Here is a 16,542-nt window from a genome sequence, read left to right as displayed (position 1 = left end):
AACAGTAGACAGAGATACGTAAGCACTCATCAGAAGGAATTATTACTGTTCGAAGTGTAAAGCCTTATAATTCTCCTGCCAGTGCTAAGCAGCTTTTATACTTTTATAACAAAAATTTAATTATGCATAGCAGACATTATTATGCACTCAAAGTATTTTCAACACCTGATGGTTAAACATGCATGGTAGGTGCTCTGTATTTACTAAATAAAATGCTATGCTTTTGTTTTTTTCATCTTTTCAGAAATAAAATTTGTGAACTAGTCCCATACTTGTCACCTGCACTTCAGTAAAGAAAAGCTCATTTCCAGAATGAACCTACTTTTCTTTATGGTGGAGCTCAGTCATTTTGTACAAATGGCCAGATTATCCCATGGGGATCCTCCATCTTTTACATGTGTATGTATGGTATACATGCATCCATGGTAGGAGAACCCAATCCCCACTCACACTGTCCTGCTGCCCACTTCCTGAAATCCTAGAAGCCCTCCTCAAAAAAACAGGTCTATGCGTGGAAAGAAAACCTGAACTGTGGGGAGTGAGCTGAACTGTAGGTGAACACACAGTCTTCAACTACCAGCCCTCGCAGGCAGGCAAGCAACACAGAAGTTAATACAACCTCCACACTGTGGGAGCTGTACTAGCTGTTTTTTTACTTATTTGTGCATGCATGTCATGCAAACAAAGAAAGACAAGCTTTGTTATGGGTGAAGAGAACTGTTTGCCAAATGGAGATAAAATATATAGGGAAAGGATATTTTATAGTTAAAAATGAGCAAGAACAAGCAAAGTAAAGTAAGTCATTTGTTAATCAGTATGGCCTCAGTCCTGCAAATTAATTCATCAGTGCACACTTTTACCTTGACAGAGTCCTATCAAAGTCAATGAGAATACATACAGGAGTAAGGGTTTGCAATGTATTTCTATCTCCAGGAATAGGGGTAATAGCAGGACATCAATATCAAAAACCTATCTACTGCTTCAAAGGCAAATAAAATGTAAACTATAAAAATAAATGCAAATGTTAAATTTTCCACTTCCCCAAATCTAAGCCTCAGTATGGATTCAGAGTACTACTGTCCTTAAAAAAATAAAGAGGGCTCATCTCTGCTGTAAGCATGTGACTGCTCAAGGCTTAAGACTTTTAACCTTACTGGCAAGGAATAAGTCCCATTTGTTTGCTCAGGCCTTCGTCTGTGGTGAACTGGATGTGAAGTGTGTGCTGTCCAAGAGATTAGCTGGGGACATTGCTTTTTGAGTTTGTGATCTTTATAATACAAGTTGGAAAGCCAGGGATTGTCATTTGTTGAGAGGGCCAACTGTTGGCAGTATGCTGTTCATTTTTATATGAATTATTTTTACTGATGAAAATTCACACAGAGAATCAAGTAATGGGTGCATATTTTTATAAATATAAATTAAAATAAGTCAAAGCTACTGATGTCTTGTATGAAAGTCAGCTGCTGCCTAAACAGTAGCTTATTTTACCTGGTACACAATGAGTGACCAAAATATACTTAAAATATATGAGACTAGAATTTATTTTGCAAGATGTTCTAATTAATATCTTTTTTAACATAAAAGTTTTGCCTAGTATTGGATTTTAACTTGTTGGAAGATGTAAAGGCTTGACTATGTTTTGTTAGATCCAACTACTTGTAAATCTAGTCATTTGTTTACACAGAAATAACTTTTTTATGATTAAGTCAAAAACAGTTCCTGGTCTTTTACAATAAATACATTTACCACACACAGCTGCCTAAACAGTTTATATTAGCAGAGAAGAGGTAAGAAAATATCCAACAAAATATTTAAACCAGTGCTTCTCAACCTGAGGGACAGGAAAAGCTGCCTAACTTTAAGTCTACATGATTCCCAACTGCAAGTCTGCTACAGATAAAGCAATAGGCATTTCCTCAAAAACCACCTTATTTCCCTGTTCCCACAGTGGCCAGTGATGCAGTTAACTCAATCTTCTCTTCTTTGGTTCCATGGCACACTCTTCAGCCATGAGACTTCATGCAGTCTTGTCACACAAGGCCACCCAAAGGGCACCTCTCCTCACCACCAACTTTCTGGTGAGTGATGATTCTCCCACAAATGGAGGAGGGGAAACAGAAAATAAATAAAATAATGTTTTAAAACATAAAAAGGCAAAAGAGAGAAAAAAATGGATATAAAAAACAAGGAGCATCTATGGTGATGGACTTGGGATGACAAGATATGGAGGAGATGCAGGACACCCACCTGACAATTTCTCAGAAGAGGGCTTCCAAATAAAATAATTTGTTTGGAGATATTGATCTAAACTTAAATTCAGGCCTATATTAAAATCACTAAGTAAAACTGAATCAAGTGCTGGTTGTGAGATATCCTGTAAAACTTACATTTGCATCATCAGCTGCTGTGGTATCATGCAAAAAAACTTGACCTAAATAAACACAGCAGGTCAGATTATGAGTAAATGTTTTCAAGTGCTATATAAACCTTTATAGTGGTTCTTATGGCCTCAGATCAAGGGAATTATCCATTAGTAGCTTTAAAAAGAACCAACTGTGCTTTAGCAAAATATGGGTATATAGCTCTATACTGTGATGTCTGACCTCGCACACATAGCAGGAGTAGAATCTCTATTCACAGCCACAGTTGCAATGTAAAGTAGTATTCTTTCTTATTCTGACAGTTTGATTAAAATTCACAGAGAGCTGAGGGGCTCATGCTGAAGTAAAGTGCTTTCAGTATCTGAAACTCTACAGTAAATTACTTCTCCAACAGAGCAACTGTACTTACATCAATATCCTCTTGGGTAAAAGTTTCTGGATCTTCCCCCATCATGTTGGCTAAATGTCTCTTTCCTAGGTTGAACTCTTCAATCTGTTTTTTAATAAAAGCCTCTGTATACTTTTCAGGTCCTAAGGCTGCAACATTTCTCTTCTGCAGTGCTGTAGTAGTATAGATTAGTCTTAATGTCTAACCAAAACCAAAAAAGAGAGAGAATATTAAAAAATAATTGGTACAGCAAACTCTAGGCAAAATAAAAAGGGAACTGTGCCTACACAATAGTGTAGAAACTAAGGAAAGGCAGTCTTATTCAGAAAGTTGATTTCTTCCAGTTGCTGAAGACCCTTTTACAGACACATTTAATCAATCAGTTTAGTTTTTTCACATGAGAAATAAATTGAACAATGGATTGTCTTTTTATTAAATGTATGCACCTATGTTTAATAACTCTAAGTCAATTTCAAACAGTTTCTATCTTTTGTGACATACATTCAGATTTCATTTAATAGAATGAAATGTAATATTACATGTGAAGAAGTCTCTAATGAAAGCAAAACAAATAATTTTAGGCAAATAAACCATTTAGGCATTGTAAGTAAACAGTGACTGTTCATACGTGTGAATATATATATTTTATGTTCACAAGAGAGAACTTCTAAATGAAGCATGAAAAGAACTGTAAACTCAATTCTGCTATCCCAAGTGCAATACAACAGTGTAATGAAACCACTAAGATATAATTTTTCCACGTTGCCCTGTCAAAGAAAGAAGGAAAGAAAACAGAAATTAGGCACAATGCATTTTTGGGACAGTGAAACAGCCTACGACCCATTCTTACACTGAGAACCATGCAGGAGCACCCCAGAGCCCACCAGTTACTTTAATAGGGCTCCACATACGCTCAGAGGTGCACTCACATGTTTTTCCAATGTAGGATTGGAGTTAAAGTCTGTGTCCTACAGAACTCTTTCTTGTCCTAGTGCTGATAACAGAATTGTACAGACTGTAAACGCTTCAGGATCACACTTTACTGTATGTTTCCACAACACCCAGCACAACTGGGTCCCAACCCAGACTGGTGCTTCTGTGCGCTATTGTAATACAAATGTTAAATATTAATATTAGTAACACAAAATGTCAAACGTACTTGGTTCTGTCCCTTCCCTACACCAAAGATACGCACCAAATATGAAAGGTGATGAAGCAAAGTTTCCAGCACATTAAAACTGTTTGGTACAATGGGGTTTATATCGGAGACCAGAAAGTTACTAAAAAGGTCTTCAGTTTCTCCACTCGCCTATAGACAAAATCTTTAGAACTTCTAGAAGAGAAAATCTTTGCACTTTAAGACTGGTATCACGCCATAGAAACTGGTTATTTTGGAATAATTTAGTCTTTTGGTTATCCCCATCACAAATCTCCCCCTATGAAATTATGGCATGAGGTGACTGCTACTGCATTCCTTACCCTTAAACTCCTTCTAGGTCTATGGACACTATTTTAACAGTAGTCTACAGAATGCTATGGACAAAAAAATGCATCCATGGAGATAAATCAGTAGCCTGGCACGTAATGTACATCCTAATGCACCATACAGGACAAGAATTATGTTAAGAACACTAAAACAAATTTTCAGATATACTCAGCCATCATTCTAGAGGCAAAAAGCTACTAAATTTATTAATTTACACAAGATTGCTGAATTACTGTTTTGACGAAAATAAAATGAAAATAAAAATGAATATTCAAAGTCTGTAGAGAACATTGCTTCCCATTGTAAAATATTATCTGTACTTCCTAAGAAATCTCATCAGTACTTTTTGGATATTTAGATTTGAACACTGACCATATTTCGGCTGAACAATTCATCCCTTTATCACCCCTTACAACCTACTAGGGGAATTCCTATCAACAAATACTAGCAAACATGGTTCCAGCTCAGAACTCATAATCCGAAGAACACTTGTCTTTGGCTTTTGTGGAAGACTATAAGATATGGCTAGACTGATTTGTTTTTCTTTCACCAAGATAATCAGTGGGTAAGACAACTGTAATTTCAATCAAGCACTCTGCCAAAGAAACAGAAGCATCTCTGACAGAGCAGTAATGTCCCAATTTTGGCTTAATGCCAATTTTCATGCACTACTTTGTGTGTCCTATGTCAGTCTAATTATTCCATAAACTGAACAGAGAATTGAAGACTGGAGATGTCTCTGTGGGAAGAAAGAAGTCACAAGAATAAGAGAGCACAGAGAGGAACACTCTGGAATGGAGAAAATATCAGGGTTCTATTCAATAGGCCTTAAAAACATAAGCACATAACAACAGCCATACTGGGTCAGACCAATGGTCCATCGAGCCCAGTATCCTGTCTTCCGACAGTGGCCAATGCCAGGTGCTTCAGGGGGAATGAGTAGAACAGGTAATCATCAAGTGATCCATCCCCTCATCTATTCCCAACCTCTGGCAAACAGCAATCGCTGCCTATCCTGGCTAATAGCCATTGATGGACCTGGGAACTTATCTAGTTCTTTTTTCAACCCGTTATAATCTTGGCCTTCACAACATCCCCTGGCAAGGAGTTCCACAGGTTGCGCATTGTGTGAAGAAATACTTCCTTTTGTTCGTTTTAAATCTGCTGCCTATTAATTTCATTTGGTGACCCTCACTTTTGTGTTGTGAGAAGATGTAAATAGCACTTCCTTAGTTACTTTCTCCACACCAGTCATGACTTTATAGACCACTATCATATCCTCCCTTAGTCATCCCTTTTCCAAGCTGAAAAGTCACAATCTTATTAAGCTCTCTTCAGATGGAAGCTTTTCTATACCCCTATCACATTAGTTACCCTTTTCTGTACCTTTTCCAATTCCAATATATCTTTTTTGAGATGGGGTGACCAAATCTGCAAGCAGTATTCAAGATGTGGGTGTACCATGGAATTATAAAGAGGCAATATGATATTTTCTGTCTCATTATCTATCCCTTTCCTAATAATTCCCAATGTTCTTTTAGCTTTTTTGACCGCTGCTGCACACAGAGTGGATGTTTTCAGAAATCTATCCACAATGACTCCAAGATCTCTTTCTTGAGTGGTAACAGCTTAGACCCCAACATTTTATATGTACAGTTGGGATTATGTTTTTCAATGTGCATTACTTTGCATTTACCAACATTGAATTTCATCTGCCATTTTGTTGCCCAGTTTTATGAGATCCCTTTGTAACTCTTCGCAGTCTGCTTTGGACTTAACTATCTTGAGTAGTTTCGTATCATCTGCAAATTTTGCCACCTCACTGTTTACCCCGTTTTCCAGATTATTTATGAATATAATGAACAGTACTGGTCTCAGTAGAGACCACTGGGGGACACCACTATTTCTCTCTCTCTCCCCATTCTGAAAACTGACCATTTATTGCTACTCTTTGTTTCCTATCTTTTAATCAGTTACTGATCCAGGAGAGGACCTCCCCTCTTATCCCATGACCGCTTACTTTGCTTAAGAGCCTTTGGTGAGGGACCTCGTCAAAGGCTTTCTGGAAATCTAAGCACACTATCCACTGTATCACCCTTGTCTGCATTCTTGTTGATACCCTTAAAAATTCTAGTAGATTGGTGAGGCATGATTTCCCTTTACAAAAATCATGTTGACTCTTCCCCAACAAATTGTATTATTTTGTGTGTCTGATAATTCTGTTCTTTACTATACAGTAGAACCTCAAAGATACGAACACCACAGTTACGAACTGACCGGTGAACCGAACACATGTGGAACCAGAAGTAAGCAATCAGACAGCAGAGGAGGAGGGAAAAAGAAAAGAAAGCGAATACTATACTGTGCCTGTATTGCATCCTAAAGGTCAGCATGCAGAGCAGAAACAGCCCAAGGTCTGTGCGGTTTCCTTTAAGTCAAGGGCGCTGTTTCACCTCCTCCCACTCCACCCTATTGGGAGGGGGAAGCTGTTTTCACCACCACCACTGCTTGAGCCGATCCTGGGAAAGAAGCAGCGAACTGCTGACTAGGATGGGAGCTGCTGCTGCTGCTGCTGCAGCCAGAGCCTGACCTGGAGCTGGAGTGGGGGTCAGAGTCTGAGCTGCTGCCTGCATACTGTGCTCTGGAGTTTTAAAGGGCCACAGCCTGTGCACCGATGTGGCCTAAGCTTTGTCCATGGCTGCACACCTAGGTCCTGCCAGCACCTCTTGGAGTGCAAGGGGCACTGGCATCAGTCTTGCACCAACCCCCTGCCACATGCTACCTCTGGAGCACAGTAAGCAGTGCACATAGCAGAGCGAGCCCTGGGGAGAGTGGCTGAGGGCTGGGGCTTGTAGTGTCAAGAGTGCAGGGTGGGGCGAGGCAGGCACCTCCCACCCCTCCCCAGTTCAGCCCAAAGATGAGAAATAGGAATAGGGCAGGGAGCTGCTTGCAAACCAGGCAGTGCTGCCAGGTGCAACCTTTGCAGAGACTTTCCCACGCTCAGCTGGAAGACACTGACTGCAGAGTACTGTACCATAATATTTTATTCAGAGTTACGAACAATCTCCATTCCCAAGGTGTTCGTATTTTTGAGGTTCTACTGTCATTTCAATCAATTTGCCTGATACTGAAATTAGGTTTACCAGCCTGTAATTGCCGGGATCTCCTCTGAAGCCTTTTTTTAAAAATGGCATCACATTAGCTATCCTCCAGTTATCTGTTACAGAAGCTGATTTAAATGATAGGTTAAATTAATTAAATGATAGGCCATTCTCAACAGTGATCTGAAGCAGTTATCACCTGATGGCTGGTCAAAGGCCTACGGAACGTGTTGTCTCACTTTACCTCAGAGTGTACATGTGACAACATTAAAAAGGAACAAACAAACAAACAAAAACATAAAGGTAGCTAGTTAGCTGTCTTATTGCCAGCTGCAGAAGAGAAACCAAAGACGGAATGGACTGAACTGTCCTGTCACTTCTAGGAATGTTCTCTCCAAGTCAGGATTTAAACCTCTATATTTAAATTAAGCATTTTGAGTTAAAAACATATATGAACTAGACAATATATGACTAGATACAGCTTAAACATTTCAGATATAACTGACACAACTATAAACTATAGTCCCAATCCCCCAAACACATACACATGTGCGTAGTCCCACTGAAATTAATGAGATTATACACATGCAGGTGCATTTGCAAGATTGGAACCTAAAGGCTATTCTAGCTTTCACTGGCTGCTAATGGCAGAAAGAGGCTGAAACACAGATGGATACTGGCATGGTGTAGGGATCTCCTAGTCATGTTCCTTTCTCCAAGCCATACCATTTTTCCCTGCTATGCTGACGGCAGGAAATGGGATTGGAATAGAAGCATCTATATCAGATCTATATCACCTTATTTTAGAGTAATGCTCACAGGATCATACTGTGCTAGCAGTGTGGTGCAAAATGCTGCATCAGATGGAAGAATATGTCCTGTTGCCTTTTTTGCACTGTTAATGGAAGAACACTAACCAAATTCTAACTGGGGTAATTACAGTCTGTCTACCCAAAATCTACCTGCAGTTTCAACTGGATATAGTATTCTTTATTTACTGTCCTAAACCTTTGTGTAATGTTGCTGTATGATGCGAAATAGCTACTGCAATTCAGCCAAGGACCAATAAAGTACGTGAATTAATCTTTGTATATACTGCATGAGATGAAAAGGATGATATGAATGTAAGTATTTGATTTTTTTTTTTAAGAGAGGTATACGAACATGAGTTTCTTATTGTTTGCAAAGATATTGATTCATATTTTATAAGATGATAAAACAAGCATTAGAAACAAGCATTGAATTTTGGTGCTGGAAATCCTGCTTTTTCTCTTTTTCTGCTGTATGTTTCAAGCTCTGGTGAATGCCTGGGACAGACAAACATATCTCCTAGACACTTAGTTCAGGAGAGAATGCTATTCATTCACTGTCTTATTTTCCATGTTTATAACTAGTTATTTGCAATTCTTTTTAATGAACATAAGAATCCTCATTATTTGGCCTAAGATTGCATTCGCTCTGCCATACTTTAAAGAGGATACTTTCATATTATTATATTCATATTTTTATTGTAATTTTCCCATTTGTTTTCTTTTTCCCCCTCAAGCTATTCATATTCTTCCCCTGTTTAAGTTGATCACTAATCAAAAGTCCCTGGACACAAATTGTTCGTAATTAGAAGACAGCCGCTTATGCAAATTAATACCTATTGTATACGGTACCTCTTCTAGAATAAGAGTACAATTTCATGGGTCAAATGGGTAAGAATTACAAAGTGAAGTTGAATACTTCTGGTATTTAAACCAAATTAGAATATACTTCTCTACAGTGGAAATCACAGAGGCTTGCATTCATTTTATATTTCTTAAAGTGTTCTTGCAGACAGTATTATTACCATTTTAAAAAACATAACTGTTAAGAAACTCCTGAAACAACAGAATGTTCCACCAGAAAAAAAAAATAGCCTTGCCTCCAGCCTACCACAATTCCGTAGCACTCAGAAAGGCAAGATATAAAAGCACTTTGGAACATACTGGCGAATTCTGATTTTTCAGAGACAGTATTATGTAGAGTAATTAGTTTATGTAAAGTTTGCCACACAGAAACTAATTGCTTTTAGATTATTTTCCTTTAGAAAGTAATAGCACAGAGGTCTAAATATCAGGCTTGAAATACCTATGGCTTGTTTATTTACTCTGTTACATCAATTTTCACTATCAAACGCCACTGAAGTCAGTGGAGACACATGGGCATAAAACTAGCAGTTAATACTGAGTAAAGAATCAATCCCCCTGAACTCCCTGGAACATGGGCCGGGTTGACTTACTCCGCTATACTTCAAAAGTCAATTCTGTCAATTTTACCAAGGTGTGTGATGTGGAGATATTAATACCAAAGCTTTGTTTCTAATATACATTTTGTAAAGTACTTTAGGATCCTTCACAAAGAGTCAAAAACAAATAAATGTAAATAATTTTATATTACTTTTCACATTGGCTGGTCCAAACCTTTTACCCTGGAAGCAGCATTCACTAAAGTGAAGCATTTCTTTGTAGGTGACTAAAAATGGCACCTGCTCACATAATCTATCTGCTCCCTGTGTGTATTCTGTCACATCTTCTTAAATTAGTAAGAAAAGAAAAAGATTATATTATTTTTCATTGCTGTCAGCCCTTCAGAAATAATACACCACTGAACTGAATTGGATTTTTTTCTCCAAACAGAACCATTAACTAAATTCCAATTATAAAGCTACCTAGACAACTGACACCTGGTTTTGGAACCAGTGGATGTGAATCCTATTCCCCATGTCCTATATATGCAGTTAGTCCATGTACATATATGTATGTCTGCAATGGACAGTTTGTTAACAGTTGGCTTAAGCAATGAGGCAGAAGGATTTATATCCCTTTTACTTTTGTAACTTATCAAATGTAATCAAAGATGAGGATCATATAAACATTTTTTTTGATCCTACTAAGCTTTTGGACTCACCATCTTGTGTCAGATTATTTTAAAATAATAATGCATTGTGTGCGGTGGTGGTGGAGTTGTTAGTCAATTTTAAATGCACTACTTCTCATTTTCACAGGATGTCTTCTCATTATTGTATTAAGAAAAAGAATAAATAGGAGCACCCGATTTATTTTCTTTATACTACTGATTGGGCTACATCCTCAGCTAGGGTAGCTCTACTGAAATCAGTTGTGCTGTGTCAATTTACACAAGGACCTGACCCACTATTTCTGAGCTGATGTCAAGTACCCTCTTGAAGCCACATCTAAAGTCCTAATCTTTTCAAGCTCTCCTCATAGAGAAGTCTACCCAGTTCTCTAATTATTCTCAGTAGCTGTCACTTGGCCCCTCTATATCTTTGAGACCACATGACCAGAACCAGACACCATTTTTAAACTAAGAATGTACCATCAACATATATAAAAGTGTTACAATATTCTCAGCATTTTTTATTCCATTCTGTGTATTATGCTCCATAATATTTGTGTGTGTTTATAACCACTGCTCCATACTGACGTGTTCACAAGGATACAAGGTCTTTTTCCTGCATGGATATGGTTAATTTAGAAAGCAGCAACATGTGTAAATAGATTCAATTGCTCCTTCCAATGTGCATTATCTTGCATTTGCCTACAGTGAATTATCTTCCATCTGTTGACTAATTGCTTGGCTTTGTTAGGTCACTCAGGAGTTCCTCAGTCTTCCCCATTCTAAATTTTTATCATTTGAAATTTTTGTCACCTCATTTCCACTCTCTCTCTAGATCATTCGTGAGCAAACTATACTGTATTAATGTTTCGATATATTAAAGCACAGTATAATTGACTAGTAGTATAGATCTCAATGTTGATTTATATTTGCTTTTGAAACTGGAAATGCAAATCAGAAATAAGTAACTTCTAACAATGAGCAGATTACTTATTCGTCATCTCTGAAGCCTTTCAATCAAGATTTGGGTGTCTTTAAAGAGTTTGCCCCAATTTATTGGGCTGGACAAAATGCACTTACATAATAGGGAAGAGTAACTCCCTCTCTATTGCCTGAATCCTTGGGTGAAGCTCTTTGGCCCACACTGTGCAGATCAAGCCAGACCATCACCCTGACTCTTCCAGATTTAAAATCAACAGCCTTAGGGCTTGTCTACACTTACGGTTAGGCCAGCAAAACTTTGTAGTTCAGGGATGTGAAAAAAAAACAACCCAGCAATACAAATTTTGCTGGCACAAGCACGAGTGTAACCATGTTATGTTGGCAGGAGAGAGTGCTCCCACCACCATAAAACCACCTAAGCAGCAGATGGTATGTCAGCAGAGAGCATCTCCCCCGACATAGCCCCGTCCACACTCATGCTTAGACTGGCAAAATTTCTCTCTCTCCGGGTTGAGAGATTTTTTTCACACCCCAGTGCAACAATGTTTTGCGGGCATAACCACAAGCACAGACCGGCCTTTAGTCATGTATCTTAAAGTGACCAATGAAGACATGCAAGGCCTGGTCTACAGACACAGCTAGACTGGTTTAAAGAGACTGAGTCAAACCTGCCCGACTGTTAGGCCCACACCTATCGGTTTACACCTGGCTGATAACGGTTTAACTTGCACCAGTAAATGTACAGACCCAAGCGAAGGCCAGCTCTACACTACAGGAGTGACCGCAGCGGGGCTCCTACAACAGGTGCCTCCTATTTGGACAGATTTCCCCCCTCGCTGCACTTAACCCGCCCTCCAGGCAGGGGTCGCGAGGCCGGATGCACTCTTGGCCCTGTCTGCACGGGGGATCAGGGGGTGACCTGAGCAGGGCGCTGAGGGAGGTGAACGGACCAAGGCGGATCTAACCGCTCCGTGTAGCCCCGGGCCGGGCCGCTCTCAGGCGGTGGAGCCCGACCCCAGCGAGGCCCCCGCTTCTGCGCGGTACCGCAGCAGCCCAGCCGGCTCGCTAACGCGGGGCCACCGGCGGGCGCTCTGGGGTCCTCGCACCGCGGGCGGGGAAGGAGGGAGGGACCAAGCCGGGCGCCCTCAGGCCAGGCCCCAGCGTCCATCAACCGGCGGGCGGAAGGGCAAGCCAGACGCAGCAGCCCAAGCGCTCAGCGCTCAGCGCCCGCCCCCGTTCCCCGCATTTAAACGGCCCGCGGGGCGGAGCCGCTAGCTTCCGCCCCTCCCCCCTCTCACCTGCGCGCCCGGCGCCTCCCGGGCTCTGAGTGTCGCGCTGCAGGCGCGGCTCGCTCGCAGCACGCGCCTAACGGCGGCCGCCATGTTTACGGCCCGAGCCTAGTGTCAGCAGCGTCGTCCGTCGCGCGAGCCGAGGTGATGGTGGGAGGGGAAGGAGGAGCCGAGAAAAAACAGCTGGAGTTGGCGCAAGCGCACTCGGCCAGTGACACCTGTAGGGCGAGGAACCTGGCGGAGGAACGGCCACCCTCGCGCTGCGGATTGGCTGTAAGGGAAAAGCGAGATTTGTTAGTCTCGCGCGCTAGCCTGGCGGTAGAGCGAGCGCGCGCACGGGGCGGCGCGTTTCCGGTTACACGGTGTAGCGCTCGAGCCGTGCGTCTCCTTGCCGCGCGCATGCGGAGTGGGCTTTAAAAGGGCGGGGTCACGGTCAAGGGGGTTAATTCTCTTTGCAAAACTGCAGCACATGGGAAAAGGCCGCACCGTCTCCCTGAATTTGAGCTAATGGACCCTGTGGGTGGGGTGCTGCAGCGGGGGGAGGGGCACCAGCGGGTGCATTATTGTCACCTCATCTCCTCGGCCCTTCTTTAACCTCAGCTCTGTATCGGGGCCTTGATGTCCAGCCTCAACAATCATCATGTAGAGACCATTGCTCCTATGAGTTGTACACAACAAGAAGCACGCTAGGCTCCTCCAGTTCCAGCTATTAGGCCCCCCCCATTCCTGCAAACAGCTAGCATGTGTGTAACTATGCACGAGCCACCTTGGGTGTGAGTAAAGTTATTCCTATGCATAAATCTGCTCAGGGTTGCTGCCCCACATTGCAAACTCCTTATAGGAGGGATCCTCTTAGAGTAAATTAAAATATTCTATTAAATATCTCTATTAAAATAGTGTCTATTTTGTGCTTTGTGCAGTATGGAACATGTAAAGTGTCATGAAAAATAGTAAGCTGCTGTCATGACAGTACAGTTTTGTACCAAAAGTTTAAATATGAACAGAGGCTGCATTTTGTAGTTTTTGTACTGTTGTATTTTATTTACTTTCTTTGCAATGATCCTTACTGTGGACTCTCCTGTCTTTCCTCACATATAAGGGACACACCAGCTGCATTCAAGGTTTAGTTTAGCCCTTCCAATACTTAAGTTTGATCCAGTCAGGTTGAAGACATTTTTGTCGCTTACAATTGTATAACTGTATTAAAAAGTAATATGAACAGGGTTTCATGATTAATATTGTCACCACTTCTGTATATAGGTGGTAAGTGTATAGAGCTCAATGGGGCTTTTCTCTGATAGAAGTAAAGCTAGAGCTGGTCAGAGAATTTTGACAATAACATAAAAGAGAAGATGAAATGGAAGCATAAACATGGGGAGGAGTGGAGCTGCACTTTCAATAATCCATCGCAAACAGGGAGTGCTCTTAAAATCAAGGCCTTGAGAGGTCTGTTTAAGAGCTGACTAGAAAATGGTAACAAAATGTTTTGGAAAATTGCTGAAATTTTTCATCATCATCATGACAAATACCAAAGGAATGTAGCCTAGGGTGGCCACTCACATGTTCCTGGAATAGCGGACATTCTGGTACTTCCAGGAACAACATGGGCCCACCCATACTGGAATGACCTTGCCACATGGGGATGCCAGATTGAAGAACGCAGTACCCCGGCCCTGCCTGCGTGACCTTGCACACACTTATTGGGCTGGGGACAAACTACTTAAAAAGTCTGGTTGAAAACCGGACAAGTGACCACCCTAATGCAGCCTCCTCACAGATCAAGCAGTATCCAGATCAGTCTTTAGCAGGGTCGTTAAAGTGGTCTGGCTGGATATTCAGTTTATTTCCATCACTAGCGATCATATCATGCCCCCGAAGCATTTGGTGACCAAGTGATGGCTGTCCATGGAGCAGCATTCTTTGTTAAACACACTTCAAAGTTTGTTGGCCTTCCATCCTAAAATATGCCCGTATCAAGAAAGGCATCAAAAACTGAAGCAGTGCTGATGGCGGCAGTTGATGATTCAGCTTCAAATATCCTAATTTCTGATCTTTTCCTGCCATTTACAGCTGACAAAGACAATGAGAATCAAAATTGTCAATCCAGTATCCTTCAGCCTTCCCCTTATGCACACATTTGCTGCCTGTCAGATAGTGGCTGGCTACAGTCTTTTAACCAGTTGTAGCTGCATATGTGGTCCCCTTCACAGGATATAAAAGCAGCTCAGAGGATGGAAGAAAGAACTGGTGAGGGATTAGGGAAAACAGGCAGCCAAGCGAGAGGGGGTAGAGGTGGGGTTGGTGAACGCCCTCTGGAAAGACACATTATGGTTAAGAGCTGACTGACTGGTGTGTGAAAAAGGTGCACATTCAGTATTTTTTTCTTGATATGGAGATACAAATAGATAAAGCCAAATGTATAGGTTCTACACATTTATTGCAGTGAGGAGAGGGGAAAGAGAGCCCAAATGGCTCCTCTTGTTGCACACCTACCAAGGACTGGGCATTGTGGCAGCCCTTGCATTCACAGAGTGCAAGGACTACATTTGGCTAGCACCTTTGTTTGTCCAGTGCTGATTCTCCAGAGGGAAAGCTGAGGGGTGGAGGTCATAGCCCCACTGACTTACCTCTTTCACTTGCCAGCAGAGCTGGCTGGGCATAGAAAGGACTAGACCCTACAGTATCTTCAGGGCCTCATTATTCCTGCCTCCCTGAAACTCTGTAAAGCATTGTGCCCACTAGGAAGTGCACCTCCATGCCACCTCAATACAGGGCATTTGTTTAGGGCATGATACCTTTGTGTTTTCAGAAGTTGGGAGGTGTACATGTAAGAAAAAAATACATGTTAAGTGGAGAGGAATGTAGGGAATTTAGCAGTAACAAGCTGTGTTTCACTGAGGCATTTTCCAAACATTTTACAGCAAGTATGTACTTTTGGGCATACAGATTGTTCTGTACTGCTTTTTTTCATGATTATTAAAATGTATTTGTTTGTTATAAGCCATAAGTTATGTCATCCCAACAATGCTCAGACAACACACAGTATATCAATCCGATCTGTAACAAATAATTAGAATAACTATCTTCCTCCAGTGTGTCCCTCTGTCTTCAAATGTGGACCGTACAATGCTATTTGCGGCTGCACATGCTAGTTATCTAAGGATTGTCAATTATGTTGGCTATAAAAGGCTCAGCACTTAGGGGGCTGTCAGTCAAGTCTGTTGTGAGAGAGATTTCAAGAATCATTACTCCAACAGTACTTATCAAATACAAAAATAAAACAAATTTACATGAAAACACTAAATGCAGATTGGTCGAATCATTTTATTTTATGGTGAAAGTGGTTTGAAATGAGCACATAAACTATAAAGGTGAATCAAACATAGGCCAAGAGGTCAGTAGAAATGTCTTACACAGAAACAGTGCTCTCTTTTGTGTGTTCCTTCACACTGTTTTTCCTCTTCATCAAAATTGTGATCCAAAGCCCACTGAAATCAATGTGAGTCTTTGGCTCAGGCCTTAGCTCTCTATTTCATTTTTTTCCCAAAATATATTTTTCCTTTGTCTATATATTTTTTAATTCTGTAAATCACTTGGGGATAATAATTATTTTTTCAGTACTAGATCCCCAATACTGCACAGGTTTATGCACATGTGTAGTCCCCATTGAACCCATGAAGCTAGTGTGGCCAGATAGCAAGTGTGAAAAATTGGGACGGGTGAGGGGTAATAGGCACATATATAAGACAAAGCTCCGAATATCAAGACTGTCCCTATAAAATTGGGACATCTGGTCACCCTACAGGAAGCCCATAAGAGACTGAGAATTGGCAGGTATATTGGGAGAATTTGCTGTTATTTGAAGTCATTGGGGCTTCACACAGATGCAAGGGTCTGCCCACACAGATCCGAATGCACTATCTGGGCCTTATTTTAGAATGCAAGCATTTTGGAATTATGGAATTTGGCTGTTTTTTCAGTTGTCTGCCCTAAACTTCTCCCCCATACATTTACAACCACTGCTATCTCTGGTCCAGATCCACCAGTGGTAGCAACAGTTGGAGCTCTAGTG

General features: G+C 41.1%; 1 protein-coding gene across 1 annotated transcript in view; it reads right to left on the bottom strand.

Annotated features, from left to right (window-relative positions):
* MRPS9 (mitochondrial ribosomal protein S9) overlaps positions 1–12,772 on the bottom strand; it is a 51,473-nt gene extending 38,701 nt beyond the window's left edge. The window contains exons 1-2 of the mRNA XM_067563589.1: positions 12,480–12,772; positions 2,791–2,970 (exon numbers count right to left, since the gene is read on the bottom strand). Coding sequence (XP_067419690.1) covers positions 2,791–2,970; positions 12,480–12,563 — 264 coding nt within the window. The 5' untranslated portion in view covers positions 12,564–12,772. The remainder of the gene's footprint in view (positions 1–2,790; positions 2,971–12,479) is intronic.
* Positions 12,773–16,542: the final 3,770 nt, after the last annotated feature.

Source organism: Emydura macquarii, unplaced genomic scaffold, assembly GCF_026122565.2.
Source record: "Emydura macquarii macquarii isolate MOO-44397 ecotype Brisbane River unplaced genomic scaffold, CSIRO-AGI_Emac_v2 contig_2531, whole genome shotgun sequence".
NCBI lineage: Eukaryota > Metazoa > Chordata > Testudines > Chelidae > Emydura > Emydura macquarii.
The sequence above is the reverse complement of the archived record's forward strand: the minus strand, read 5'-3'. Positions and strand labels throughout refer to the sequence as shown.